This window comes from Dermacentor albipictus, chromosome 6, assembly GCF_038994185.2.
Source record: "Dermacentor albipictus isolate Rhodes 1998 colony chromosome 6, USDA_Dalb.pri_finalv2, whole genome shotgun sequence".
Lineage (NCBI taxonomy): Eukaryota > Metazoa > Arthropoda > Arachnida > Ixodida > Ixodidae > Dermacentor > Dermacentor albipictus.
The window spans coordinates 23257623-23285114 of record NC_091826.1 but is presented as its reverse complement, the minus strand read 5'-3'; the positions used below and the strand labels follow the sequence as shown (position 1 = coordinate 23285114).

Below are 27492 nucleotides of genomic sequence, written 5' to 3'. Positions count from 1 at the left end.
ATGACGGTCAGTATATGGAATTGTTTGGTCTTTGTGCTTCCTTCTGGTAATATTTGCAAGAAGCTCTGGTCACCTGCAAGCGCCGATAGCGCAGCGTTAAAGATAGGCAAGTTACGCTAGATAAACAATATTAGAGACGTTTAGCTTGTACGCTAATCCGGTAAACGGGAGTGGTTTGGGCGGGTTACCGGGTGGTCGGGGCGTAAACGTGAGCGGTGAAGCCGCCTGGTGTTGTAGAGCTCAACCAGACAAACGCATAGCTAAAACTGCAGTAACTCACCATATCCTGCTTCGCCACTCGTGCAAATTTTTGGCAGCGGCGTAATTGTGAACACGATTACGCCACTGTCGAATATTTACCCCAGCAGCTAAGCAGAATACAGTAATTAGCTCTGTGGTTGTGTGGTTGAGCTTTGCGCCACCAGCTGGCGCCACCGATCGGGCCGCTCACCTTTACGCCCCCGCTAAACCGGAAAACCGCCCGCGCTTTCCCGGATACCGGACGCGCTAAAAGTCCCTATTGCTCGGAGACAAAACGAGCCTCAAACTGTGCACACTTTCCTTAGTGTTGTTTGACTTTCGTGCCGTGAATGCGTTTGTATGGCCTGTTCGGTAGGTAGGGCATAGGGCTGTTGCGCGGCGGGACCCTGGTTCGGATCCCACCCACTGTAGATGTAATTTTCTTATTCAAACCGTGATTACGTGCAGCTGTACTTGGCGTCTCTGCGTGGAGCGCCTACTTAGCCGCACGGCCAACTAGCCCTTGAGGTAGTTGATTCAAGGGGCCCCAAGCGATGCGAGACAGGAACCGTCCTACCGCAAAGCACCTGACAAGAGGCAGATGAGGCTTCGCTTTAAAGAAAGAAAAAAAAAATGTCAGCTTTACGTGTGATTTTGTGGGCCCGGTTTGGGTCTATGAGGCATCCGCGTAGAGCAGACGTTGCACCGTTCGGTTGTGGCACATGCAGGCCGAGCGTTTCGCTTTCTCTATCTTTATTCTTCCTGGTCTCAGTGTTTCGTAAATATTTGCATTCGATAACACGCGCCTTTCGAGGTTGCCGCATACCGCCGTCATTCGCGGCTCTCGGACATTGCTTCTGCAGAAGGCAAGAAAAACAAACAAGCTAGAAAACGAAATAAGAAAAAAAAAACATACCGCTTCCGGAAGTGCGGTTTGTCTCGTCGCAGCAGGACGCTGACTCAGGGCTGGGTCCTTCCATTCGGTATCTCGGTGTCTGATATATTGCCCGCCTGTACGCGGAAAGCGGAACAGTGGAGGTGCTGGATCCTCTTCCTCTCTAACCACGTGACCGGCGCCTGCGACGGGCTTTTCGTAACGTGTTGGCAACGTGAGACACACACTCTGTCGTCTGGTCCGCGGGCTCTGTCGTCTGCTCCGCGGGCTTGCTATCTAGGAGCTGCTTGAGCGCGTGAGAAAGGGGGGGGGGAGATTACAATTACTGTACTAATTTTTAAGCTTAAAAAACATTGTACTCGTGTTTGCCTCGACTCGCCCAGACTCGCGCCTCCTCGGGTCTCACTACTACTCGCACAGACTTTTATATATTAAAAAACTTGGAGGTTGCTTAAGCTTCGCCTTTAAGAGTGAAACGCGATATCGTTCAGATTCTCTATCTGCTTCTCACGCTTCCCGGCAACAGCACCTTGCGTAACCGTGACGTTTACCGGAAGACGCTGGCCTGCGAACGTTACGCACGAAGGCGAGCTTTCTGGCAAAAAACGCGGCCTCTTGCGTGGGCCGATCCCGGAGATAGTGCACAGCCGTGCCAAAAAAAAAAATCGTTTTCAGGTTTTTGTTATTGTTTCGCACTTTTTAATATTTAAGTCTGAGAAGATTCAAGCTGAAAGGCATGCGCTGTCGGGGTTTTCTGTTTCGTGGCATCTGTTTGTGGGCTGTCATTTTCAAAATTCCGAGGAATAACTTTGTCAGTAATGTGAGACAGGGTATGAGCAACTTCAGTGATAGAATGGTGTGGCAATATTTACCCGCAAGTACCGCATGACATATAGCAAGGTGGGGCATATACATATACTTAAATGTGTACAGAAATTTTCGCTCACGGACCAACTCCGCCGACGCCGACACCGGATTTTCTGCGAAACACAGTTCCCTTAGCGCTATCGCGTTCAAATTACGCATCAGTGAATCGATCTGGTGCATTTAATTTTTCTCGATGCGGAATGGTGTTTCTGCTTCCGGGCTCTAACTGGCCATTTCGTTTTCGTATTTTGTTTATTTATTGCAGCTTTCTTTTTCATACTTTGTTCTGGATTCTTTTTGCGAGCAGTTAAAGATAGCTTCGTCCGTACCAGCCATCTCGTGTGATTGCCTCAGTCATCGAATGTGCCGTGGTGCGGGTAGCCATTATTATTCGGAGCGGCGCCCCAATATGCGCCCTGAGCTTGAGTGCGCTGGGCATTCGTGCGGTTTAGCTATATATAGCCATTTAGACGGTTCTAATTAGCCCGATGGGCGCAGCCGTGTTCTATGAAAGGATTGCAGGTTGAAGCATTTCATACGCGGTGATCGTAATAATTTAGCTCGTTCCCGGCATGCCGTATCAGGTCTTCTGACCGCATTTCTATATCAAATTGCCGTATACAACTTCCCATTTGCGACACAGAGAGGCGTCGTTATTGAAAGCAGGCGCCCGAATCGGGGCCGTAATTTGCTCATTATAACGCTTCTTAACACGACGTGTACTGTTGATAGTGAACGACTAAAGCACTGCGCAAAAATATCCATGCTCGGAATGCACAGAGTGCTCTGTCCTCTCTTTTTGTCAGTGTTGGATGTTTGCACAGTATGTAGATTACCTGTTCAGTATGAACTATCTATTGGCGGCGAGGAGTTACGGAGTCGCCCTCTATCGGAAGCGCCTCGCTGGCGTAGTATGAGGGATCACGTGGCGCGCTCCTCATAGGTTTTGCTGTCAGCGCTCACTGAAAACACCACGCGCGAGCTCTCCCGGACATTTCTGTAAGTACTTTCGAAACGAGAGAAGTTTCTTGCTGTCTAAATAATAATCTTGGGCAAACTGAAAGCACACAATCGTTTACAGCCGCTATCTCTTTGCCGAATACGTACAGTGAACGCCACTGCGCGCGGTCGCCGCGATGGAGTCTCCCGAACTGGCTTCTTGCGTGAAAGGTAGGTAAACGCTGAGAGCAAACTATGTGAAATATGTTCTTATAGTATTTGTATAACTAAATGGAGCGTAATAGAATGAAGCCTCAATGCAGCGATCGCGCAGATTCGCAGCGACCGACTGCGCGTCTGCATGCTTGTCCGCGCACTGTTTTGCTTACTCCGCGCGTGCGTTTTCGCACCGTGCCATGAGCTTAAGGCCGCAGAATATGAGCATTTGACAGTATACAAGCAACCATTGTTGCGTGGGCGCTATCAGAGCTGTTCAAGAATAATTTTATTGTACAGACTTCGACGCCTACGGGACTGTGATGTGCCGTCGCGACGATTCAATATTTTTTTTTCTAAATTCTTTGACCTTTCAATACTATTCCTCGAGTTGCGTCGCACTGTATGTTAATGGGCGTTCTCAGCGTGCAATTTCCCGCTGCTCCTTTTTTGTAATCCAGTGCATTAATTCATAACACAAACATGACCATATGCCATGCTTTCTTAAAATGTGCTTCTTACCGCTGCCTTTCCACTCCACTGAACTTGCCAGTATCTATAGTATGGACAAGTTCATAGACTAAACCGTCATGACATTAGTCGGACAGCGGACTCGGGCGAGCATCTCAGTGCGCGTTTTCAGAACATCGCAGACCGGGCGCCGTAACAGAAATCTTCCTCGCGTCTGTGCTTGCTGCATACCCGAGTTGTAGCCGATGACTGTTTGCCGGTTTTATGTTTTGCGAGCCAAGCTTCACACAGCTTCTTGTCCTGCGGCTACGTGCGAATAAGGCTGACACCGGCCTCCGTTACGTGCGTCCGGCCCTGCGGCACCGAGCAGTAGCCTACCATGTCGCGCGCCTTCAAAGGCAGCCCATACCTATTGTAGTGCTTTCAAGCGTTGTAAAGGAGACACTCGAAGCGGGAAAATTTCGCCACTAAATGAAAACCGCCGCGTACGAGGGAATTTAAGCTCGTTTTCAGCTCGCTTCGGCGCGCCCGAAGCAGCCGACGCGGCCGCTATGTCCACGTGATCCCTCCTAGCACGTCACGCCGACGGTGGCGCCAGCTTTTCCAGTGGTGGAGCTCGAGGCCAATAGTGCGCAGCGGAGTACTTCTGTGTATGATACGACGACGCTGGTACGATTCTCGCATTTTTGTATAGATTTGCTAAAGTTGGTGACAACCTGAGAATGGAAGTTGGAGGTCGCTGACGAGAACTTATGGGGGGCGCCGACCAATTAAGTTCGCTCTTTTACGTGACGTCACGCCGGAGGCGATCGGACTACTTGCGGTATTCGAATATCTCGGGAATTACGTATGAGTGCGCGGGGATGCGGAGTGCAGTTTCATTGTGGTTGTGTGGGCAGAGCTTATGTGATACCAATCTTGTCAATAGTATGGAGAGCTTTAACACCGCTGTTGATGGCTGGATAGATGGATGGATGGATGATTGATTGATTGATTGATGGCTGATTGATTAATTGCTTGAGGGATTGATTGGTGGACGAATTGATTTATTGACGGATTGATGATGTAAAAGAGTGGCTGAAGCTACTCTTTTACATTTGCTAAGCACGAGGTCGCGGGATCGAATCCCGGCCGCGGCGGCCGCATTTCGATGGGGGCGAAATGCGAAAACACCCGTGTACTTAGATTTAGGTGCACGTTAAAGAACCCCAGGTGGTCGAAGTTTCCGGAGGCCTCCACTACGGCGTGCCTCATGATCAGAAAGTGGTTTTGGCACGTGATACCCCATAATTTAATTTTTTAAAATATTTTTTTCTACCTTGCTTCCGCGTTTATTATCGGCCCTTAGATCCGTGATTCGCGCTAACAGTCTAGAAATTTAATGCCATATAAGAACGGAGCTCTTTTTATGCTGTGTGTTCCCAACTCTTGCGTAACCGGTATTCCAGCCAGCCGTCATTCATTGTATTCTCCGCCGCGGTTTCATTCACCTGACCTGTACATTGGTGAAAAATCGAGGTGTCGGGCAGTGTCACTGCATCGTCATTGAACCACTGGACGCATACTGCGACATGCCAACAAAATGTGCCCCATGGTCTCTTCACTATTTCCACACGCTACCCATATAAATGGTAGTAGTAATCAGCGAGATTTACAGTGTGACGCCGTGTTAAGATTACCATAAGAATGCTCCATTTGACCGTATTAGTAGCAGTAGTAGTAGTAGTAGTATCTCTTATTATCTCTTATTATCTCTTAGTAGTTCTTATCTCTGTTGACCAAAGTCTGCGCACTTCTGTATTCAACATCGAACATCTGAACTAAATGTGTTTTATTTCTCGTTAAATTTTAGTGTTTTAGTAATAGTAAATGTAAGAGAGCTGTCGATATTAAACGAGTGGTGTCTCCGCCATGACTTAACGAAAATGAGCTACTGTAGTTGGCTGTCGCATCGACAGGATTTCAGTTCGGCAGCGGTGGTGGTATTTCCATTCTCAGCTTGTCACCGACTGTAGGTGGTCAACAAGGGACGTATTCTGAAACGTTCGCCGCGGCGAACTTTTCGCACTGGCCACGCCTCCGCCGTTGCGGCGCGCGCTGAATGGCTGCTTTGACAAAACCGGAAATTCACTTGCGCCAGCTGAATTTCCGGTTTTGTCAAAGGAGCCATTCAGCGCGCGCCGCTACGGCGGAGGCGTGGCCAGTGCGAAAAGTTCGCCGCGGCGAACGTTTCAGAATACGTCCCCAAATGACTCCGAGGTCCTTCACTACGGCCTCTCTGATAAGTCCAATGTCGCGTCTCGAACAAGCTCACCAATGAACGAATGGGTATACCTGCCAACGACATTTTTTTGGATTTTGCCAAATTTTGCCAGAATTTTCCGTGCTGCTTACGATTTTGGGCCGCCTCTACGATTCTACATTTGTTTCATCAAGTTTTAAGAAAGAAGATTGCCTTCGAAAAAAAAAAAAATTAGCTCGTCTGTCTCCGACCTCCCGGTCTCGGAGCAAAGCCTCCGAGACCGGGAGGCGTGCGTCTACCCATCTCTGAGACCATGGTACTACAGTGCGATGTGTATTCCCTAAACGGTGTGCTCCGGGCCATAAACAAATGCGAGCTATTACTCCCCTCCACCCTTCCGGTGCTGTGTCCGCGGGCATTACTTAAATATTAGGGTTCACAGGTTGGCAGGTGTTCTTGATTAACTAAAAGGCTTTTAGTATTTCTTGTGCCCTCCTTAACCGTGTATATCAGATGCCCAGCGGTTGCCTCATGAACGGCCAACTCATCTAATGAATCAGTAATCAAAGCGTTAGTCAGCCAATAGAACAAGCAATCAATCTCGCATTACAAGCTATCGCCGAATGCAGCGCCTCGAAAAGAGGCTCCGGGTAAAAAAAAATTATCGTTACGATTGTGGAAATGCTTTGACTCTGTTCTCTGCTGTACGCCCCCGCCGGTTTCCGAAAAAAAAAAAAAACGAGAAACAAGAAAAGAGGCGGCTGCTCAAATTCATTGTCGCAGTGCGCCGAATTCTATCGTCAGTGAACGCGAGAGCGTGTGGTCGTGACCTGGTTTCGACTTTTCCAATATTCGGGAACGGCGGTGAGCTCTCATTCACTTTTTTTTTCTTTTGTTCCTGCTTAGCGTTTGGGTTCTCTGCTGGTGCTTCTGGATCCACTTTTTTTTTTGTTGGGTCGAATGAAAGAGGTCAGGGTTGTTTCTAAATTGGACGGGAACGTACGCTACGCTTCAGTAAGCGGAGTTGTTGCGAGTTAAACAGTGTACGGCGCCGCACAGCCGTATTACCAGAATGGGCGGCTTCTTTTTCGTTGTTTCTTTCTTTTTTTTCGATCGGCTGTGCGGCAGTTTAGCGCCCCTGGTTGCGTAGCTTCATCTTTCCCTTCCTTTTTTATTAACTTCAGAAGTCACGTGATGTTGAACGCTGCCGCACTCACCTACGCACTGTTTTGTATGCCCACACACACTGACAGCTAATAAAGCGCCTTTCTTGTAAAAGTGGGAAACGCTTTGGATAAAAGAAAATGTCGGGGAAGAATAGTGGATGCTGATCACGGAGAAGTTTGGGACTCATCGTTTGAGCCGACGGAGCGTATGGATCGGAACTTTTTCAGGGGGAATGGTTTCGGAAAGTGTCGTTCCGCTTTCCGCGACCAAAAGCAGGAAACCTTCCCGAATGCGTGCGGAATGCCAAATGTTTTTCGCTCAATGCGGGGCTACACTGTCGTAGGGCCGCCGTCGGGGGTGCTTTAATTCGTGCATCCGCAGCTTTCGCGCGCCGTCGTTAGATGGCGCTGTGCTTCGCGGCGGCGGCAGCAGCGACGTCAGTTTCAGTTCTTTTCCTTCTCGCTCACCCTCCAGCTTCTTGCGAAGGTGTTAGGCGGTTTATTGTCACGTTTTTTTTTCTCTCTCGCCCTCTACACGGATGTCGACATGCCTCGCACTCTGCCTTGATCGTCTGGCCACGGGTGCGCGCGCACGCGCCTCTGTCGTCGTCTGCTGCGTTGTCGTCTGCTGCCGCGCGTGAGAGCGCGGTCTCCTTTCGGCGGTCTGCTGCTCGTTGCGGCGCCGGCGTTCGTGACGCTGTCGTTAACGCCAGACGACTGTCTGCTGCTGCTCGCTTTTGGGGTGCGAATCCCCGCGAATCACGGCCAAACCATTCTCGTTTCTTGAAACGGAAGCGTGCCGTCAAGGTGACGGTGCACCGAAAGGAATTGAGGTGTGGGAGAACAACGCCAGGCGAGAAAGAAAAGAAGCCCCGAAACCTGCGTGAACGGAATTGTTGCGGTTCTGCCCCATTATCGCCGGCATCGTTGTCAGCGTTGTGCGCTTCGTCTGTTGCTCCGTTCCGAGAGTGTCGTCTGCTAGCAGTCTTCGTTCTGATCTGTCCAGTTGCCGTTGGCACGCTCGTGTGAGGTGTGCGCGTCGTCTGGCTGGTGGTTTTCGCCAGCAGAAGTGTCGTCTGGTAGCGTCAGAAGTGTGTCGTCTGGAGAACCGTCGTCTGCTCGCCCCTGTGGGCCTGGCACGCGACCTGCGCGGTTGCGCATGCGACAGCGTTCCTCCGTCGCAGGCTGGTAGGTGCTGTCGTCCGGATTGTCGTGGTTGTCGTCTGCTGGCCGTGCGTCGCCGTCGTCGTCCGCTGCGGTGTGCGCCTGCGCACCGCTAAGCCTGTCAAGTCTGCTCGCAGACGCTAGTGTGAACGCTGCGCCGACGGGAGAGCCTTCCGTGTCTACAGCTCAGTTCGTCTAGATGCCCTTGGGATTCCTTCCCGTTTCGTGGTCGTCGGTTCTAGTTGCCAACCGTGTCACGTGTGTTTTGTGTGTACGGTGAGTAAGCGTGCGGCCGTCATCAGCCGTTCGTGATCTGCTTTCGAGGAAAGGAGGCGCCGCACACCGGTCACCGACATTTCCAAGCTCGTGTTCAAGGGCTCCTCGTCCATGACCTGTATGCTGGTCGAGTTGCAACCACCAGGTCGCCCGGAACTCCCAGCGTTTGTTAACGGCAAGTGTTCTTTCCTGTTATCGAACGTTTCTGGTGTCCATAGTTACATAATAATAATACTCACATATTCTATTAGTGGTAGTGACAGATTTTAGCTAGGCTTCGGGGAGTGTTAGGCATTTATCGAAACGTGCCGAAGGAGACGTAGTACACACTCCAGTGGTCGTTGTATTGCGCGGGTTAAACATTAAACATGGTAACTTTGCTATAGTCACATTTGATATTTGACCTGGATAGTCAATGTGCCCTAAACGATACGAGGCCTCAATTAACATGGGTACGAAGGTTCACGTCGATCGCAGTAAAGGTACCAGGCGCCAAACATATCTCAATTGCGAAGCCAGCTGTCACTTTTCAGCATGGATAATAAAACGCCAGGTGAATAACAACAACATCTACGCTTAGCGTCACACCGAACGAAATAGAACCAGAACGTACAAGCCTATGCGACTGTTGTTTACATTGACAAAGTCGCTAACCTATAAAATTTCGAAAATTTTCATATTCATTAAACTTTATTGCGGTTTTAGAGAGTAGTGTAAGCTTCGTATTAAGGCATATATGCCCTGTCTGCTTCTTTTTTCTTCTTCTTTTTTTTTTACGTGCCGCTTGTGGTTTGTGAGATCCGCAAGCCTGCTCATGATTGTTCGGGATGTTGACGGATGACATCAAAGGTAATGTCACTCCACGGAATAGTAGTCATGAAAATTGTGACGGTCGAGTTGGCAGGATGTAAACAAGCAGCTGAAGTGGAACGGAGGTAACTTGAAGCTAATGAATAGACCCTTAAAGTTTAGACATCACGATTGATTTCTTAGAGAGGAATGTCGCAGGCGCTGAATGTTCTTTTTGGCTGCTCGTATGGCTTGCCCTTACAACACTTGAAGTGAAGTTCAATAGTTTCTCTAAAGGCAGTTTATTGAAGTCTATGAAAAGTCAACAAAAAATCTTCAGAATGTGAGCAGGTACTTTTCATTTTTTTTTTCCTCTTGTTTCTTCAGAACTGTCAGCAACTCGTACCTCCGTGCAGTGAAACGTTGTCGCACCCGCGACCTTGGAGCAGTGCCATGTTCCTAGCTGATACTACGGCGATGTTCTGAAAAGGAGTAGAATAAAAAGAAGCGTCGTCAGATAACCTACAATAGAGCTCTTTATAGTTTCCTTTTAGATATAGCCCGTTGCGGGGATTGGCGGAGTAATTTGCGTACGTCCTGTTTTAGTATGCAAGAGTGGGGTCGCCCCAGTCCCGGCGGGTTTATTAGGGCGCCGCTTTATGAACGCGGGCATATTCCTGCGGTTTCAGGATGACGGGTGCTGTCATTCGCGGCGGGTGCTTCCCCAACGGGAGTCCTAAATTTGAACGCAGTATATATAGCGTATGGATGCGCTTGCGTCATGTGGCTTCCTCTTCTGAATGGGCTTTGAGAATGTGGGCAGCTCCTGCGAAAAACCGGCTCCCACTTTTTTTTTTTTTTGCATGCCTAAATACATTAGGACCGCCGAAGTGCTTGGGGTTGCGCAGTCGCTGGGTCGATTGGACTGCAGTGAAATCTTGATGGGCGCTTGTGTTGCATTTCTTGCTGTACCAAGCAACCAACTAACTGGTTTTATTCCTTAGGATGGTGGGTTAGGCTTTCGCAACCGTGTACCTATAGATTAATAAAGAAAGTTAAATTATGGGGCTTTACGCGCCAAAACCACTTTCTGATCATGAGGCACGCCGTAGTGTAGAACTCCGGAAATTTCGACCACCTGAGGTTCTTTAACGTGCACCTAAATCTAAGTATACACGGGTGTTTTCGCATTTCGCCCCCATCGAAATGCGGCCGCCGTGGCCGGGATATGATCCCGTAACCTCGCTATAGATTAATAAGGGCCACTTAATTGCAGAATTAAGGTCAATTTTAGCCGGTAAAGTGTCTTTTCGGAAATCGGTGTTTCATTCGTCGCAACAATGGTTATATTACAGCGGAAAAGGGAGTCCGAGCTTCTCTTACCTTACTGTGACGTCACGGATTCCGAAGTATACTTTCTCGAAGTTGGCCCATTTTGGCGCTGGAAAAAGGCACATAACATCGTTAGGTTCCGGCTTGGAATGTGCGAAATTCTGGAAGCAGGCTTTTCCACGCTATTAGGCTGGAGCCGTACACAAGACTGCCGACAACCAGATGCTCATGACCACATTTCGCCGAGGGTAGGCTAAGAAACAGCGACGCCATAGCAAGCTATTATATAGGATAAGGCGGTGACAAGGACGTAGTGGCACCAACGCCTGAGTTCCCGCTTTATTCTCCACTTCTAGGGTGACGTCCGCCAATCGTGTGCGGGGCGTGTCATACGAGATGTGCGGGGGATGTGAGCTTGCTCAATTTCGAGTATTGCTCTAATAACGGGACCCGAGTAAATCCCTCTCAAAGTCCCACTGCGTCACGGTTAGGTGGTGCTCGAATTGTGCGGAACAGCCTCACCAGCCGCATTGTCCTTCTCGCGGCCTTTCTGGCCTTTCCATCTCGTGGTTAGTGACATTTTAACTATTTATGAAGCGCTACTTTAATTACTAGCGCAGCCTAACTTAACATTAATATCTAGTGTCCCTTTAAGGCGCGCGTTGAAGAAACCCGGGTTTGTCCAGCGACCTTTCTGGCCTTTCCATCTCGTAGCTAGTGACATTTGTACTGTTGCAGAAGCGCTAGTTTAATTACTAGTACGGCCTAATTTAACATTAATATCTAGTTTCCCTTTAAGGTGCGTGTTGAAGAAACCCGGATTTGTCCGACGAAGCGTGGGAGATCTGTGGTGTTGCTCTCCGTTACGAGACTGGTAAAATGCTTGGGTCTCCTTGGCAAAATATTGGTGAGTTCTGGAGCTCCCATGAATTCCTGTGCGACTTCCTAGTTCGTAACTATCATTGATGAATAAAAGCAAGGAACTCGAGCAACTGATTAAAACACGATTTCAGCCTAGAGCAATCACGCTTTATTTCGAAGTGGTTGCCGAAACTTGGGGAATTTCGCAATCATTGAGCGATAGCTTGTTAGGAATATGTTTTGCCAACAGATGACATTTCGAACTTCCCTTAAAGCTTGGAACTTTTTCGTCTGCTTTTGCAGCCACATTAAAATTGCCTACGCGGTAAGTGTACTTTTCTTGCTTGATTAATGAGTGCTACTTTGCTAATTTTTTGTAAGAAATATCGGTCCTGTATTTTTTCTTGTTTACTTTTTTTTTCAGGACGGAGTAGTTCTTCGCGTTATAGTATGCGTTGTTTTCTTCTTTTTCGGGAGACTTAAACCTCGAATGTCGATGTCAGGCCAAACGGATTTCTTAAGATGGAATTCTAACTTCAATAAATTTAGCTGAAAGTACTCAACCGCTGGCTGTGTAATCAACAAGTTCACTAATTCAGGAGGGTCTCCTCCGTTGAAAAAAGCGCGTGCTGCGCCTACCGGAAGATCCCTCCGCGCTTCGGCAAATAGTTCCTTTGCGAGTGAGACATTCCGACATACCCGCGTATAAATTTCGGGTGTGGCGGCAAAACGCTACGTCGTATACTCTGAAGCGTGTATATACACTCGGGCATATGCTGAAGCAGGCGGGCGTATCACAGCAATTCAGGCAACATATCCACGCGGCGTTTGATGTACGGGCGCCGTACACTGGACCAGCTATAGCCAAACACACATTACGCGCTCCTCGTCCAATCTGTACATGTCCTAGGACCTATAGTGTGTGCGTATATAGTCGGCAGCCTCCGCATGCATTATGGCCTTGTTGCCGCGTTCCCCAGACGCAGCCGCGGCGTGTTTGTGTTTTCTGGTGCAGCTTTTCTTTTTCTTTCTGCCTGCTGCAATCGTTGCCTCCTCGGTCGCTCTGATGGACGGTCCTTCTGCGACGTTGCCTCGAGGGCTGCTGGCTAACGGCGTCCCCCGATACTCTCTGGTCGGCCCCAGCGCCTCGCCGGCAAAATAGTAATAAACATAGTAGTAATAAACAACAATAAAAGGCTGTGCACGGCGCGAGCAAGGTTACGCCTGTTTCCTAATGGTGCGTGCTGAGTGCGTGGGCCCGCCATGTCGTCACCCAACTTTTCCGCAGTGATCCGAGCGGGCTTCTGTTTGATGCGAGCTCTTGCGCGCGCGCGCGTGTTTGTGTGTGTGTGTGTGTGTGTGTGTGTGTGTGTGTGTGTGTGTGTGTGTGTTTGTGTACATAAGCCGCACTTCTGTTCTCACGATGCGATGCCGTCTGCTTCTCCTCTCTGAAGGCTGCCTGCCTGTCTCGTCGTCTGTTCTTAATGCGTGTTATACCTCTGTCACACAAGCACGCAAAAACTCTTTTACCTAAGCGGTCCTTTACCGAGTTGAAAGACCTCTAATTAAAAGGAGTTGCGCTGCAGACACACGGCGCGGGCGATCTCCTTTTATCGTTTCCTTCCGAACACGCTATGGAAAGCATGGCGCTAGATTCTGAAACAAAACCAGTTAGAATAAACCAACGTATTTCAATATAGAAATTAGAAACGTACTATAATATGCTTGTTTTAGTGAATTTAGATACAGTTTATTCGAAAAGGTTAAATTAAAGAAGATTTAATAAGGTAGCTTCAAGAGTCTTCGCAGAAGTAGCAAATTTTACATGTTCGTCTAGCAACCTTGGGCCACTGTTTACATCGGAGTCAACATGGAGGTCGAGAATATGGGGGACTGCACGGACACGAAGGAAAAAGTCGAAATAGCATGCATTTTGGCAAGGATTCTTGCTGCAGAGAGCGAAGCAGACGCCGCAAAGGCAGTCAAAGACCGTATTAAGCGGCAGTTGCTACTCAACGGGTGTACATTTTATGCCTTGGCGCTTCCCACGAGAGTCTGCAACCGATCGACGTGGGCTTTCATCCGCCACGAAAAGTGGTTCGAGGAGACTGTGCCTCACCTCGGTGGCCACAACTTCAAGCAGTCGTTTCGAGTGAACCCCTCAACGTTCCGGTTTCTCGTGGAAAGTCTGCGCCATGTGCTCGAAAAACAAGTTACCAACATGCGTGACCCGATCACTGCGGAAAAGCGTGTCGCCATTGGCCTCTACAAATTGTGCTCTTCTGCCGAAGATAGAACTGTGGCAAACCTCTTCGGCGTTGGGCGCTCATCCGTCAACGTCATTTACAGAGAGTTTTGCGCAGCTGTTGTCTCTGTGCTCGAAAGTGACTGGATCAGAATGATTACTGAAGAGGAAATGCCTAGGCACATCCAAGAGTTCGAAGCCGTGTGCGATTTCCCTCAAGCTGTCGGTGCGCTTGATGGCTGCCATTTCCCTATTTCGCCTCCAAAGAAGTACGCCACCGACTACTACAACTACAAGGGTTGGTAAGCCACGATTTAACTTATTTCATGTAAGTGTTCTGTTTGGGCCCATTTTTATAGTAGTAAAAAAAAGTAACTGACTGACCCATATTTTATTGCTAAGTAAAATGTTATTCAATTTTACCAGCAGCTCTTAAGAAAACGCGTAATTTGGTTCGCAGTCTTGCAGTGTTTAGCAGCGACAATTTTAATGCGACGACGAAAAGAGTTCTCCGCAGGACTGCAACTCCTATACGATGTAGAGTACGCTAACAGCGACCGGTTGTGGCATTATGTGAAATAATGTAATCCGAGCTGCACTCACAGCTATTAATAAAAGCAAACTGTAAAATCGCATCACAGTAACTAAAGGCAGTGAACTCAGCAGTGCCATGCTGCACTAACCTTTATTCACTTTGCACTTTGTTTTTTCTTGCAGGCACAGTATTATCCTACTAGCATTGGTCGACCACAAGTATCGATTCAGATACTGCAATGTCGGTGCCCCAGGACGCTGCCACGACGCACATGTGTTTGGTGTTTCACGGCTGTCGAAGATTGTCAACAGTCCCCTTTTCAAAGCACCTGTTGCCGCAGTGGGTACCACAGCAGTCCCACCGATAATATTATGCGATCAAGCATTTCCACTAACCCCAAACCTCATGAAGCCATTTGGACACCGAACTGTCATCAGTGAAGCTGAAAGGAATTTCAACTGTCATTTATCTGGAGCAAGGAGGATAGTTGAAAACGCATTCGGAAGGCTAAAGGCCCGGTTCCGTTTCATTGCGAAAAGAATGGAGTGTTCTGTTGGCAATGCCCGTTTGGCTATACGAGCATGCTGCGTGCTCAATAACATTTGCGAGCACTTCAACGACAGTGTCCACCCACAGTGGTTAAGTGAGGTGCAGCAGTCCAATGCTACATTTCCACAGCCATCACGCAGAACAGAAGCTGAAATTGGAAATGCATCCGCCATCAGGACAGCACTTGTGGAATATTACAAGCGAAGGAACTGAACGCAAGAGTCCCAAGAATCAGCAACAATTGTGGAACACCATGTCAGTTTTTACTAAAAAACTTCAACATTGCATCTACAAGTTTCTCTTGCAACTTGAGCCCCTCTTTACGGAGATCCATTTCCATTTTGTGCGCATCAGCAAACTGCTCTCTCTGCCGTCGCTGCTCCTCAAGCATCCTTTCTTGAAAGTCGCCAGCCGGTTGCCTTCTCTTCCTGCGGGCACATTCGGAACTGCCACTTGCGAGGTTCCTGGATTCAACCTGTTGTACTGGCGACTCGGAAGGTGAACAATCTTCGGCGACGTCTTCACAAGAAGCAGAGCCGGAATCAAGCATGTCGAAGATCAGCTGCGTTTGAAGAAGGGATCCGAAATACATTGACCACATTAGTTGATGTGTGAAGCGGTAAACAATTAGTTCAGGGTTTTTACTTGCAAGAGAGCTGCCTCTCCTTGCGTGTATGTATTCACGTTTTTTTATTTTAGAGTCTGCATTTTTTTTATTCTCCAAACAGCGCACTGCCAAGCTTGCAAAATGAACAGCGCGTGAGCACAAGCAGAAATGAACCACAGTATTAACAAGAGCAGTCCGCTACACTGCAGGGTTGTGCAGATTATGGGCTTGGCAGCACAGCTGATGCTACATTATGTCTTGAAATTTAGTTGACTGTAATAAAGCATATATAGTCTCCACTATGCATTTCTTACTTCTTCGACGGAGGCAGTGCTGCTTGTTGTGCTCTCGCTGCACCCAGCCTCTTCCATTAAAGATGTATCGTGAACAGGCAGGGATCCTAGAAACCTATGGACTTCGGAGAAGAATGGCCAGCTCGGCGGTGATGACCCTGTTGTCATGTGTTTCAGGCAGCTCCTGGATAAGAAAACGAAAGAACTAAAATTTTATATACTCAAAATGTAAAGATATACACAGAGCAAAACGTTTGCCGATAGATACAAACGCGACTTGATGGTACAGAAAGCCTGAGAAGCGAAGGTAACCCTTTTTACTCGAAAAAATTTAAAGTTTCTCATGTTTTCTTGTCTGAGAACAACGCTTGCGCATGGTCCGAGAAAAATGCAAACCGTAGTCACATCTGCAGAAATGAAAACATGCAGACGACTTCCTGCTTCGTATTATATGTTGCCGTGAGAAGGCGTACAATATAATGTGAAATGCGCCTGTCCATAAGTTAAGGTTCCCGTTATCTTGTGACGAACGAAATCATGCTATTGACGACCTGCGCGGGTTGTCATTCTTCGCCGCATGTGAAGGCGAATTTGCGTTTACTCAGACCGACTCGCACTGTAAAGGAATTGCAGAAACAGCCTTTAGCGCGTCGTCGACTTTCGTGTGTGCAGGGCGCAGTTCAGCCCTGCAAAATTCGACGCTAGCTGAAATGAAGGGTCTCTGCCTTAAAACCTTCGTTACTACGGCTCCGTCCGCTAGATTAGGGTTCCGTCGCTGCCTACTACGGAAACAACGTTCGATGCTGAGGTCGCGACACCACAAACGAGAGCTTGCAGCTTGCGACCACAGCCTGAAGCCGCTTCAAGGTAAATTTAGCGCTCACAGCTTACTGCTGTGCTTTGTCTTACCTGTAGGTCTGTCCCAGGTTCTCTATCTTGCTGTGCACTTGCGCCTTTGTGCGAGGTACACCCATGCTCGTCAATGCTTGTGCAATGCCATCGTAAACGCCTCCGTTGTGCTTCTGCGCACGCAGCGAGGGCAGGTTGTCTTCCCATAACTTGATTAACGCCCAGGTGTCTCTCTCCGACCACTGTACCCGCGGTTTTCTTTGGCGTGCCGGAGGCTGTTCGTCGGTACCGCTCGCCGTAGCCATGGTCGCAGAAAATGGCGCGAATTTGCATCGTCTGTTAGCGTCACGTGATATTTTCGAACTGCTTACGAGAGTGCCGTGCAAAAAGTGCAAAACTGCGCCTACTTAAGGTTCAACGAAAGACAAAACCCTTTTTTGTGATGTGTACACTTGAAATAAAAATGCACTTTTGCTTCGTTTCTTTATTGCATGATAATTACTGGTGCCCACTGCGTTGGAGGCTACGCCTTTCCAGCCGTAAAAGAGATCGGTGATCTCCGGTTTCGGAAAAGACCGCTTCTGAAAAAGAGATTAAACTTTGGCGTGTGTCTGCGGATGCAACTCCTTTGTGTGAGATGTCTTTTTCTTCAAATGCCTTTAAAGTGCTCGTGTGACAGGGGTATTAGATGCGTACGCGGTACGAAGCGGTTTCCTACAAAAGAAAGTTATACTGTAGAGTTGTACTTGGGCGCTGCGAATCGTTCAGCTTCTATTGTCGAGGTCATTGATTTGTCAGATCTTCGTGCTTGGAAGGAAGAAAAATTGTCGTCAAACGGACTGTAGCACAAATATATAAGGACCTCCCCCCCCCCCCCCCCCCTCACGTACGAGCTTCCCAGAAAGTTCCGCAGATAAAAAGAAATCGCCCTCGTCTGGGGTTCGAACTTGGGACCACGATGAATTTGTCATTTGAGAAGCGGGCTTCCGCAGGATTGCCCTGCCATAATCTTCGTGCCGATAGCTTCGAACGTTGGTGTGGCGTTAATTATTCTTTTTAACCATCCAATTATATATATATATATATATATATATATATATATATATATATATATATACACATATAATATATTTTTTTTTCTTTTTTCAGTGCGTGAAAGGCCTACGAGTTCTGCGGAGACTGCGCAATCGTTGCGAATTGTCGCATTTATAGCTCAGTATTTTGTTTAAAATCATCAATTTGCAAAGTAAAACAAAAGATGGTTTGAGGACGCAGGGACGACGTTTCGGGCAAATCAGTGTGTGTCTACTGCCGCACTGCACGTGACGGATGTATACTGTACGCGACGTCACCGACGCAGCTTCCCACCGAGTCGTTTCCGCAATATGGCGCCCGTGTAGGATGACGTCATTGCGAGACACTCGATATCGTTCTTAATATTTAGTTGGAACCCGCCATACTCGCCGCTCCAGTGTATAGTGCCACATTTTGACAGTTGCTGTAATCTCTGTTGTTTCCGCAATATGGCGTCCATAGGATGACGTCACTGCGAAACACTCGATATCGTTCTTAATATATAGTTGGAAACCGCCATACTACAAAACCGCCAAGTTTGCAGGGAGAACATGGCCACAATTAGTACATGACCGGGGTAGTTGGAGAAGTATGGGAGAGGCCTCTGCCCTGCAGTGGGCGTAACCAGGCTGATGATGATGATGATGATGATGATGATGATGATGATGATGATGATATAGTTGGAGCCCGCCATACTCGCCGCTCCAGTGCGCAGCACACTATATAGTGCCACATTTTTACCGTGCTGTACTCTCTTTACGAAACTGTCGTCGTCGTCGTCGCGAGGTTCGTTAGGGGGGACCCGGCGCTCATTTCCCTAATAAGTCCTCGTCCAAGCGAGGCTCGACTGCGATGGAGTGGAAACGGCGCCGACGGTCGCCGATGTAGCGGCGGGAGCCGCCGCCTCACTTTTTTGCTAATTAGCCTAATGAACGATCGGGACGGCGCGCGGACTCCGCGCAGCTGCTGATTTGTGGGCCTCGGCGCGTGCGAGAGAAAATTGCTTTCGCGCTTCGGCCAGGCGGCGCCGATTTTCGGGGGATGTGACATATTTCACCGGTCGCCGTCTGTCGTCCGTGGCGGTTTTGCGACCGAGTGGATTGGACTATAGGTGACTGATGGGAGGAACGAAATTCCGGTATGGCAAACACCTTTGTAATGATCGTCAGCGAGAGTGACGCTGATATGATTCCTAATGATGATTCCTAACAGAAATCGCATATGTCGCTTAAAGTTTTTCTATCAATTAATTAATAATAATCTCAAAGTTGACATCTCCAATATCCTTACCTATTCCTCGGGGTACCAAACTAGAAATCGCCATTCTCTTTCTATGACACCATCAAATCCGCGAGTTAATTGTTTTAAGTATTCCTTTTTTTCCAAGGACCATCACTGATTGGAATAACCTCATGGATGATGTCAGACACACATCATTACATTCATTTCAAGAGCATTTGAATTGATTGTTGTTAATTGACCTTGTCGCTGTATTCTCTTGTTGAATTTCTATGTAATTTTGTTTTCTTTGTGTCTGTAATTCTGTATCTTCACACAATGTTTCCCACCTGCTATGATCTTGTGTACAAGATCGCAGTATTCATAAATAAAATAAATAAAATAAAATAAAGGGAAAAATCAGACATTCACCCGTTCGTAGCAATTGCTACAAAGGAAAAACTCATACGGGTACCTCGAAAGGAAAGCCTCGCAGATGAAGAATTGCGGTTGTCTGCATCGTCAGTAAGTTGTAGGCGCACACTTAAGCGGCACATATACACACTTTCAAGGACATTTCCACCCCCCTCCCTTCTACATCTAGAAGTTCCTTGTTTGTTGACTATCGGTGTCACTGACGTAACGGGCATCCACCCGTTCGGACGAATTCGTCCGGATTGGTGTATGTCTGATTTTCCCTTTATTAATTACTTCTCTCCGCCTTGCGGGTTTCCGCAGAACTACTGCGTCAATGACACCGATAGTCAACAAACAAGGAATTTGGGGTTGTTTGGATGGGGCGGGGGCGGAAAGTGTCCTCGAAAGTGTGTATATGTGCTGCTTAAGTGTGCGCCTACAACATACTGACGATTAACACAAAAGCGCAGTAGCTTCACTGAAATCCGCTAGTATTCCGCCGAGTTGCGGCTTCAACCACTTCTAACGCGCAACTTTCCCTGTCGCAATGACGCTTTGAATGCCGCAAGCGAGCTGACGCTCGAAATGTTTTCCCTTCGCTTGTGGCATTACTGCATGAATCTGGCGTGAGTGTTCACGTCTAACGGCAAGGCGTGACCATGCTGTAACAGGTAATCGATAGAGTAGCGTGTTTGTGCAGCGTCTGCCTGCGATTAGTTTTTTTTTTTTTTAGAGCGCAGCTCTTTGGCGTCCGTGCCTGGGTTTCGCGTCGTCGTCGGCGTTGTCGTCGGCCTCGTAACCAGCTCCGCCCCCCTTTCATCCCCCCAGCGCTAGCAGCGACCGACTGATACCGCTGGATGCCGCTGACGCCGCTAGAGAGTCAAGATAACGTGACTGCATAGAACACCGTCGCCGCCATGCAGAAAGAGGAGGAAAGGGTCCCCCCCCCCCCCTGTTCTTGTGTGGCGGATGGGGTGCTCTTCAGTTGCCGACGCGCCGGTTATTTCACGTAGGCCCCGGCACGTCGACGAATACGTGACCACCTTCCCACGGCTAGACCTGGTTCTTAGCGCTGCGGAAGCGAGGGTATCATATTGTTTGTGTCGGCATCGGCGGCGTTGTCCCTGAAACCAACTCCGCAGCTGGGGTTGACTCACTATCGGCGTCAGCGGCATCAGTCAGTCGCTGCTATCTCTTCCCTCCTCCCTTTATCGTGTTGTCCGCTTGCTGCGCGCGCTTCTGCCCCCATCGTTTGCCGCTGGGTGTACAGGCCGCCCCCCTCCCCCCTCTTCCTGCGAGTCTCCGGTTGTCAAAGCGCCGGCTCGAACTTAATTCCTTTCTTCGCTCCTCCTCCAATGCAACCCCTGTGCGGTGGCAATCAGAGAGCCAGATCGGTGGCGGCGGATCTGTATATGTGCACCGCCCGAGCCGAAATTGCCACTGCCGTTCGCCACTGCGAAATTATCTGCCAGTTCTTTCTGAGCCATGAGCGAGACGACCGATGGAAGTCCTCCGTCTGCTGCTGCTGCTGCTAAACGAGCTGCCAGAGCAGAGGCCCAGCGCCGTCGCCGTCAGAATCCAGAGGTGCGTGCCGCCGAAGCAGAAGCTTACCGTCGCCGCCGTCGAGATGATCCAGGAGTACGCGTCGCCGAAGCAGAGGCTAAGCGCCGCCGCCGAAGCGGAGGCTCATCGCCGCCGTCGAGAGCAACCAGCAGAAGCTCATCGCCGCCGCCGAGAAGACCCTGCAGTTCGCGCCGCCGAAGCGGAGGCTGTGATAGCGCATACATGTGTTGTAAAAATTCTGTGAAAGCGCATACATGTGTTGCTCGATTTCTTTGCCTCAATCTATCGAAAAGGTGAAACAGCTTATTTGCTGCGCTCAAATTTCGCATTAGGAAGTAACGTAATCGTCGGTAATTTTTTTTTTAAGAAGAGGGGGAGGGGTTTTGGTACAAAGGAACCTCCTGTCAATCGAGCTTTGCAGCAGAGTCGGAATTCTTTGTAGGACATTGACGTTGCGTGATCGATGCGGTTTACGTAGTTGACGCCTGCTTTCATTGCGGAGCTTGACTTATAATTTTGAAGCTTCAATTTATGATCTGTTCCGACATTTCGCAGATTAATTAATAGCAGCGGCAGCCTAAGTTATGAATGTGCCCTCAAGAGCCGCTAGCATTCTACATTTTTTGTTTTTATGCGCAGCATTTCATTGAGCTTATCATTCTGCGCGGTGGCAAGTAAAATGTGCGATCATTTCTGTTTCACGCGTGATTGAATAAGGACAGGTAGTCTGCCTCTTCTCTACGACTCCCTATAACTCCAGGTAGAAGCACCGAGGATCGCGCGCAGAACGCCTTGAAATTTCATTCAGGTTGGGTCGTTGGGGGTTGAATGTGGGTATTTGTACCTTTCGCACGTTCTTGAATAGGGTTAGTTTGAGATAGTCTGTATACTCCCTAAAACTCGCTAGGAATCCGAGTTTGAAGCACCGAGCTCGTGTGCTGGAGGCCCTGAAAGTTCATTGAAATCGATTCGGCAGTGGCGACACGTAAGCGTTTCTGTGTTTCACGCGTGTTTAAATCGGGAGGCATCAAGGAGGAATATACCTTATTCCCTAAGACTCGCTAGCGCTCGAGGTTAGAAACACCGAGCTCAAGGGCTGAAGGCCTCGAAAATTGGTTCAAGTCGGTTCTGCGATGGCCAAGTGTGATCATTTCTACCTTTAATTCGCGCTCGACTACTGGGACCTTGAAGCGGAGGCTACCAGTTCCCTAAGATTCCCTGGAAATCGAGGTAGAAGCACCGAGCTCGCGTGTTGTGCAAGCTTGCCTCTATGATTATAGCAGCAAGCTTGCAACGCTAAGCTAATCATTTTGATGATATGGTCAGTAATTTCCCCCTATATTGTCCTTGGTGTCAATGTTTGTAGACTTCTTTGTGATAATTGTTGCCTTCTTTGTGATAATGTGTGATAAGCTTTCTGCTAAAGCGCTTTAGTGCACTTGTCGCTCGGTCGTGCGTTGCTCTCGCGTCTCGTTTGGTCCCGCAGCTGCTCTGTCTTCTCGCGGGCCGAGGTGAGTCGTGCTGATGAACTGTGACGTTCGCGTTCTTCCGTGCGAAGTACCCTCCCCCCCCCCCCCCCACCTCCCCATCATACCCAGACACTCATTGTCTCAGCTTGGTCCATGCAGGCACGTCAATTCCTTTTGTGCGGCCGGAGCCGCCGCCCGTGATACGTTCTCGCCGACGAGAGACGTTCGCTCGGGCATGATGGACGGCTGTCGTTGCCTCGGCGTTATTTCAGAGTGACAACGACGGTGGCGTCGTCTGGTCGCAATGCCCGACTCGATCGCGGCTCACCACGTTGGAAGTCGAGGGCGGTGCGCGGAGCTGCTTGCCGCGAAGTCGTCGTCTGTCGGAAGAGATGCTTCTGTTAATGCTTTATAGTGCGAAGGCAACAAATTGCAATTGGTTGCCCTCGCACTACAGCATTAACTGAAGCATCTCTTCCGACAGATGATGGGCAACTAATTGCAATTGGTTGCCTTCGCACTATAAGCATTAACAGAGGCATCTCTTCCGACAGATGATGGGCAACTAAATGCGATTAGTTGCCCTCGCACCATAAGCATAGACTGAAGCATTTCTTCCGACAGACGACGACAACGCAACTCAAAGTGGGAGCGGACTTGCTAAAATTCGTCTGTGCCAGATGACGGAATTTCTTCCTTTCTTTCTTTTTCTTTCTCTTTCTTTCTTTCTTACCCCGCCGTGGCGGCGCAATGGTTGTGGCGTTTTGATGCCGAATATGATCTCATGAATTCGACTCCCCGCTGGAGGCGGTCGCATTTTGATGTGTGGTTGGAGGGGGGGGGGAGGGGAGGATGCATCAACGCTCGTGTAGCAACCAAGTAGACCAGAACTGGCAACAGCAGTCGCCGAATATGTCGCTGTGGTCTAAAAAGAAAGCAAACAGACAAACAAACAAAAAACAGTGGGTTGTTTGTTTCTCAGAGGGGGCTGTTGCAAGTTTGCTGCGTTATAAAAGCTCAGTCGTGAATGAAGCGTCTGCGTATCTATCGAACCAAAAGCGTGTTTGCTTTTTTTGTTTTTGTGTTCAACCTTACCCAGTTTCGTTGTGTAGTGACAACGGTATCTTTTACGAGTTCCAAAGTCCACAGGTTGGCAGGTGCCCGGTTGTGATATAGCGGCACGATCTGCACACACCTGGCGCAAGCAAAAATAAACAAACAAAACACGTCACTGTGTGTGTTCCCGGGACCGATGTTTATACGTGGCATTGCTTACGCACGGCTAACGAGGTGGAACGACTTGTTTGAAACCATCTGGAAGCGCGCATGCACTGTCGACGCAAGAAGAGGTTTTTGTTTACGCTTACCCAGAGAGTAGAGGCGTTGAACGAGCCAGCGCCGGCTGTAAAGGTGGCAGGCACGTATTGTTCTTTATTTCTTTCCTTCTTTCAGCCGTGTCTGTGTTCTCCCGATTTGACAGATAACATTCCTCGAGGGGATAAGCGCCACAAAGAAACGGGATGCGACTGCTGCGCTCTTTAAAAGGTCGCGCACCTCTTAACAATGTTGCTTCGACCTCCTTCTGCTGTCAAGTTTCGAAGACTTGCTTTGTAAGAATTTTTGTTTACTTGTTTGTTTGTATTTGTTCGTTAGTTTTGTTTGTTTGTTGTAGCTATGGCAGCGACGGCAAGTGCATAGCTTGGCGGCATTTGTCAGAATTATGTCGACTGCGTTGGATACTTCTAGAATAGTCCGTACTTTTAAGGCAGAAAATCTTTAGGGGCGAGTCGGAATTCTCGACTTTTCGTTACTTACGGCAGTAGTAATAAGAGGACGGATAAGGAAGCCAGAGAAAGTGATTGTCGCTTCGCTGTATGCCTTTCCTCCCTTCGGACCACCAATTTTCCAGCTCTATCTTAACCTATAGTCGTTCACTGCAGATTCATTTAGGTTCGCCCTACTGTCCCTAGAAGCTATCGCCTCGGTCAAGCGAACCAGTTACGAACGGATACTCTGATGACATTCAACGAAAACACGCTTGTTTCCACCTTACTTTCGCACGCTATGCAAGTCAATTTTATCTGAAACTTTTAACTGCGCGCAATCAGGCAAGCCGATCAGATTTCGAACAGTATGGTACTGTCACTAGAAGTATTGTAAAGCTTAAATATCTTCTGATTCGGTTTATTCATCTTTAGCTGGCTCCTTCTCCATTTCTTCTAACCCGCGCAGTGTTTCTTCATGTTTGAGCTTTCCTAGAGTTGCTGTATGTGCTAACCTGGATGGATGGATGGATGGATGGATGTTATGAGCGTCCCCTTTGGAACGGGGCGGTGGGTTGCGCCACCGAGCTCTTGCTACTATGCTGCGTGATATCCTACCTAGGATAACCAATGAAACAAGAAAAGAAAAAAAAACTATGAACTAACACGTCCAAATTTTCTGATCCCCTATTGCGAACTGTGTTTTTGTACGTCTCCGTCTTTTGTCGTTTCCCTACTTTTCTTCCACCAATCCTCCAATCGCCTCTTACTAATGTCTATTGCGGACCTGTTTGCTTTACCACTGCTCCCGCTGAACCCAAGGGCTTCAAGGAGGCCCTTGGTGCCTAAATCGACCGCTGGGTAGACGTCTTCACATTCTAATAAAATATGCTCCGTCGTTCCCCTAGCTTTACCGCAGCAAGCACATGCTTCTTTTTCCTTCTTATATCTCGCTTTATAGGTGCGTGTTCTAAGGCATCCCGTTCCTAAGCCGTTCCTAAGTTACAGCGCCATCTGTCTGCTAAATAATTGTAAAGACATCATGTTATGCGCGTATCTCTCGTGTTTCCACTGCGCACCTCTTTGCGATGGTAATGTGCGGCGCGATCCTGCGAGAGGACCCCAATCCTCTCAGCCCTCCCAGAGTTCACCCAGGCGAGACGTGAAAGCGAATGAAACCGCGGCGACTGAGAAAAGCTTCCCGGATTTTTAGCGCCGAGGAAAGAAAAAGAAAAAAACGGCCTGAGTGGCAATTTCCGGCTCTCGCCTGATTTGTTACATTTATTTTTTTCCCCTGCCGAGTATCTGAGATGTCCCGGCATGCACTGTCCGCACGGGTTTAACGGCGTTACAGAAGCATATATATATATATATATATATATATATATATATATATATATATATATATATATATATATATATATATATATATATATATATATATATATATATATATATATATATATATATATATAATACCGAGGGAAAAGGAGTAGGCGCTAAATATCGCCTCAGGGTCGTCGTCGTAGTCGAGGCTAGCAATCTGGAGCGAGAGGCTGGGACTCTAAGCCGCCTCTCTAATGCGTTTCGTGTTTTATCTCGCGGTTTCCGCGCGCGAGGGGGCCGTTTTGCCGCAGCTTCGTTTATGACAGCTTAGTTTCGTACGCGACTTTAAATAAAAAAAGGAACGCGAGCAAAAGGTCGATAGGGAGATGGAAGAGAAACCGAAATGCGGAAAAAGCACGGAAAGCTCGCAAACAGAGAAGGTTAGTTAATGAGATTTGGCGTGTCTGTATACGTTGTGACAGTTTTTAGCCTGTCCGTGAACGCATTGGTGGTTCGCAGTTCGAGCAGTTGGGCTACGGAAGACATCGGGTGCGTTCCAGTTCTGGCCAGCATCCGACACGGTCTACGTAAACGGCTAAGGAAGCAGCCGAGAGAGTTTCGAGGCTATGTAATAGAACACGTTTCTAGCCGTCTGGAAGACGCACGGAAGACGCCTCTGCGACATGACGCCACCGTGCGGCGACAAGAAAAAGTAGAGAAAAGCACACATTAGTTCCATATTTTAAGTCTTCGCGTCTGCAAACGTGTGAAAAACACAATGTAGCTTACATTAATAACGTAGGATAGCGCGTCTACCTTCTTTTTTTTGTGTGTATGTGTGTGTGTGTACAGACATCCTTCTTGTCGGCTTTCCAAGCCTCGTGCTCGGCCGCCATCTTGTTTGGGCAGGAAAGTAGCCTGCATCGTTTTTGATTTCCATGCTGTCTTCGCGAAGCTGTTTACTTCAGCGTCTTCGTAAGAAGTGGAACGAGACTTAAGATGGCCGGTGTCCGCTTAGCCGTCTACTTAGCCGTCTACTTAGCCGTCTACTTAGCCGTCTACTTAGCCTTTTACTTAGCCTTCTACTTAGCCTTCTACTTAGCCTTCTACTTAGCTTTCTACTTAGCCTTCTACTTAGCCTTCTACTTAGCTGTCTACGGCGAGTATTGGAACACAGCCATAAAGGCGAACACCCGCGTTGGTGGCACCGCCTTGTGGTGCGGAGTGTAACCGGAGAGGACACTGAGCTATTGTTGCAATGACCAAACATGAATGATCTCTACGGTGCTGGTGTAAAGGATCGCCAGCGAAGCAGTTGTTAAAATTCAGGTTTTGATTTCTTCTGTTGTTTATTTTGCTTCGGCCATTACGTCCTTGTGACGCAAGAAATTAAGTGTCCAAATCGTCGGGGTTACTTAAAGTGTTACAAGATGCCGCTTCCAGTGTTGCGGCTGTTATGTTGATGTATTCTCCGTTAACCCAGTATTCGGTAAAGGTTGTAAGAACTCTAAGTTCAAAAAACACCGTAGGAAAAACTGAGGTAAATAGCCCTTCGCATCGTGGTAGAGCAGTGGCTATGACGTCTTGCCGCTGAGCAATTAAAAAAAATAATAAAAAAACAGCAGGGGAGGGAAAGATAGTGACGTATGCAGAAAACGAGTGTTGTCAAGACAAAAAACAAACAGCAATTTAAGGTAACAAAGAAAACGAGTAAAAGACGGAATTCGTATTGCGGTCCCTCGGACCTCGACATGCCTTTCCACTGATTCGCTGGCAGAGCTGTTAGCCGATTTCTTCTAGCCTTTCCTTTGCCGGCTACCCCTCCTCCAACGCTTCCTACTGTGTTCCTGGGAATGGCGGGGAGAGGGTGCAGAGAAAATGGTGAGGGGGTCGCAAATGCACTCGTGGTCCGGGCTCCCCTTTTAATGCCCGTGGTGTCAGTCCTGAGTGCACACGCCGGATTGCCACGACGCGGCCGGATTCCTTTTTTTTTTTTTCGTTCGAAAGTTTTTTTCAAAGTGGTAGAGCCAGTGCTGTATGTTCTTTCCTTTTTTCTTATTTTTTTTCCCTGGTTTGCGAAAACTATGTAGCTAGGGGGAACGACATTCCTGCCGGGTTAAAGAAAG

General features: G+C 48.4%; 4 protein-coding genes across 7 annotated transcripts in view; 2 read left to right on the top strand and 2 right to left on the bottom strand.

Annotated features, from left to right (window-relative positions):
* The window catches only part of LOC139060877 (arylsulfatase B-like), a 43788-nt gene extending 42581 nt beyond the window's left edge, over positions 1-1207 (bottom strand). Inside the window, exon 1 of the mRNA XM_070540142.1 lies at positions 1157-1207. The gene's annotated coding sequence lies outside the window, so the exon portion shown is untranslated. The remainder of the gene's footprint in view (positions 1-1156) is intronic.
* Positions 1-27492, top strand: part of LOC139060876 (phosphatase and actin regulator 2-like) — a 148042-nt gene that overhangs the window by 17823 nt on the left and 102727 nt on the right. Inside the window, exon 1 of one of the 4 annotated variants that reach the window (XM_070540139.1) lies at positions 7628-8651. The exons of the other annotated variants lie outside the window; for them this stretch is intronic. Within the exon in view, the coding sequence (XP_070396240.1) occupies positions 8588-8651 (64 nt within the window). The 5' untranslated portion in view covers positions 7628-8587. Of the gene's footprint in view, positions 1-7627; positions 8652-27492 lie in introns of those variants that run through there. 4 annotated transcript variants of the gene reach the window in all.
* On the top strand, positions 13026-15694 carry LOC135904954 (uncharacterized). The gene is made up of 2 exons (XM_065435955.2): positions 13026-14005; positions 14421-15694. The coding sequence occupies exons 1-2, from the start codon at positions 13329-13331 to the stop codon at positions 14998-15000; spliced, it is 1257 nt and encodes a 418-aa protein (XP_065292027.1). The 5' UTR covers positions 13026-13328; the 3' UTR covers positions 15001-15694.
* LOC139060875 (myb/SANT-like DNA-binding domain-containing protein 1) lies at positions 15029-17211 on the bottom strand. Its single transcript, XM_070540136.1, has 3 exons — positions 16597-17211; positions 15709-15871; positions 15029-15349 (listed from the first exon to the last, which is right to left on the bottom strand). Exons 1-3 carry the CDS (start codon positions 16839-16841, stop codon positions 15044-15046), a joined length of 714 nt encoding a protein of 237 aa, XP_070396237.1. The 5' UTR covers positions 16842-17211; the 3' UTR covers positions 15029-15043.

Bases quoted from the DNA above. Each gene is read 5' to 3' on its own strand.
- LOC135904954 (XM_065435955.2), top strand. From the start codon at position 13,329: ATGGAGGTCGAGAATATGGGGGACTGCACGGACACGAAGGAAAAAGTC. The intron at 14,006-14,420 runs GTAAGCCACGAT...TTTTTCTTGCAG, and splicing joins TACTACAACTACAAGGGTTG to GCACAGTATTATCCTACTAG.
- LOC139060875 (XM_070540136.1), bottom strand. From the start codon at position 16,841: ATGGCTACGGCGAGCGGTACCGACGAACAGCCTCCGGCACGCCAAAGA. The intron at 15,872-16,596 runs GTAAGACAAAGC...TTTCTTATCCAG, and splicing joins AACCTGGGACAGACCTACAG to GAGCTGCCTGAAACACATGA. The intron at 15,350-15,708 runs GTAAGAAATGCA...CTTCAAACGCAG, and splicing joins GCACTGCCTCCGTCGAAGAA to CTGATCTTCGACATGCTTGA.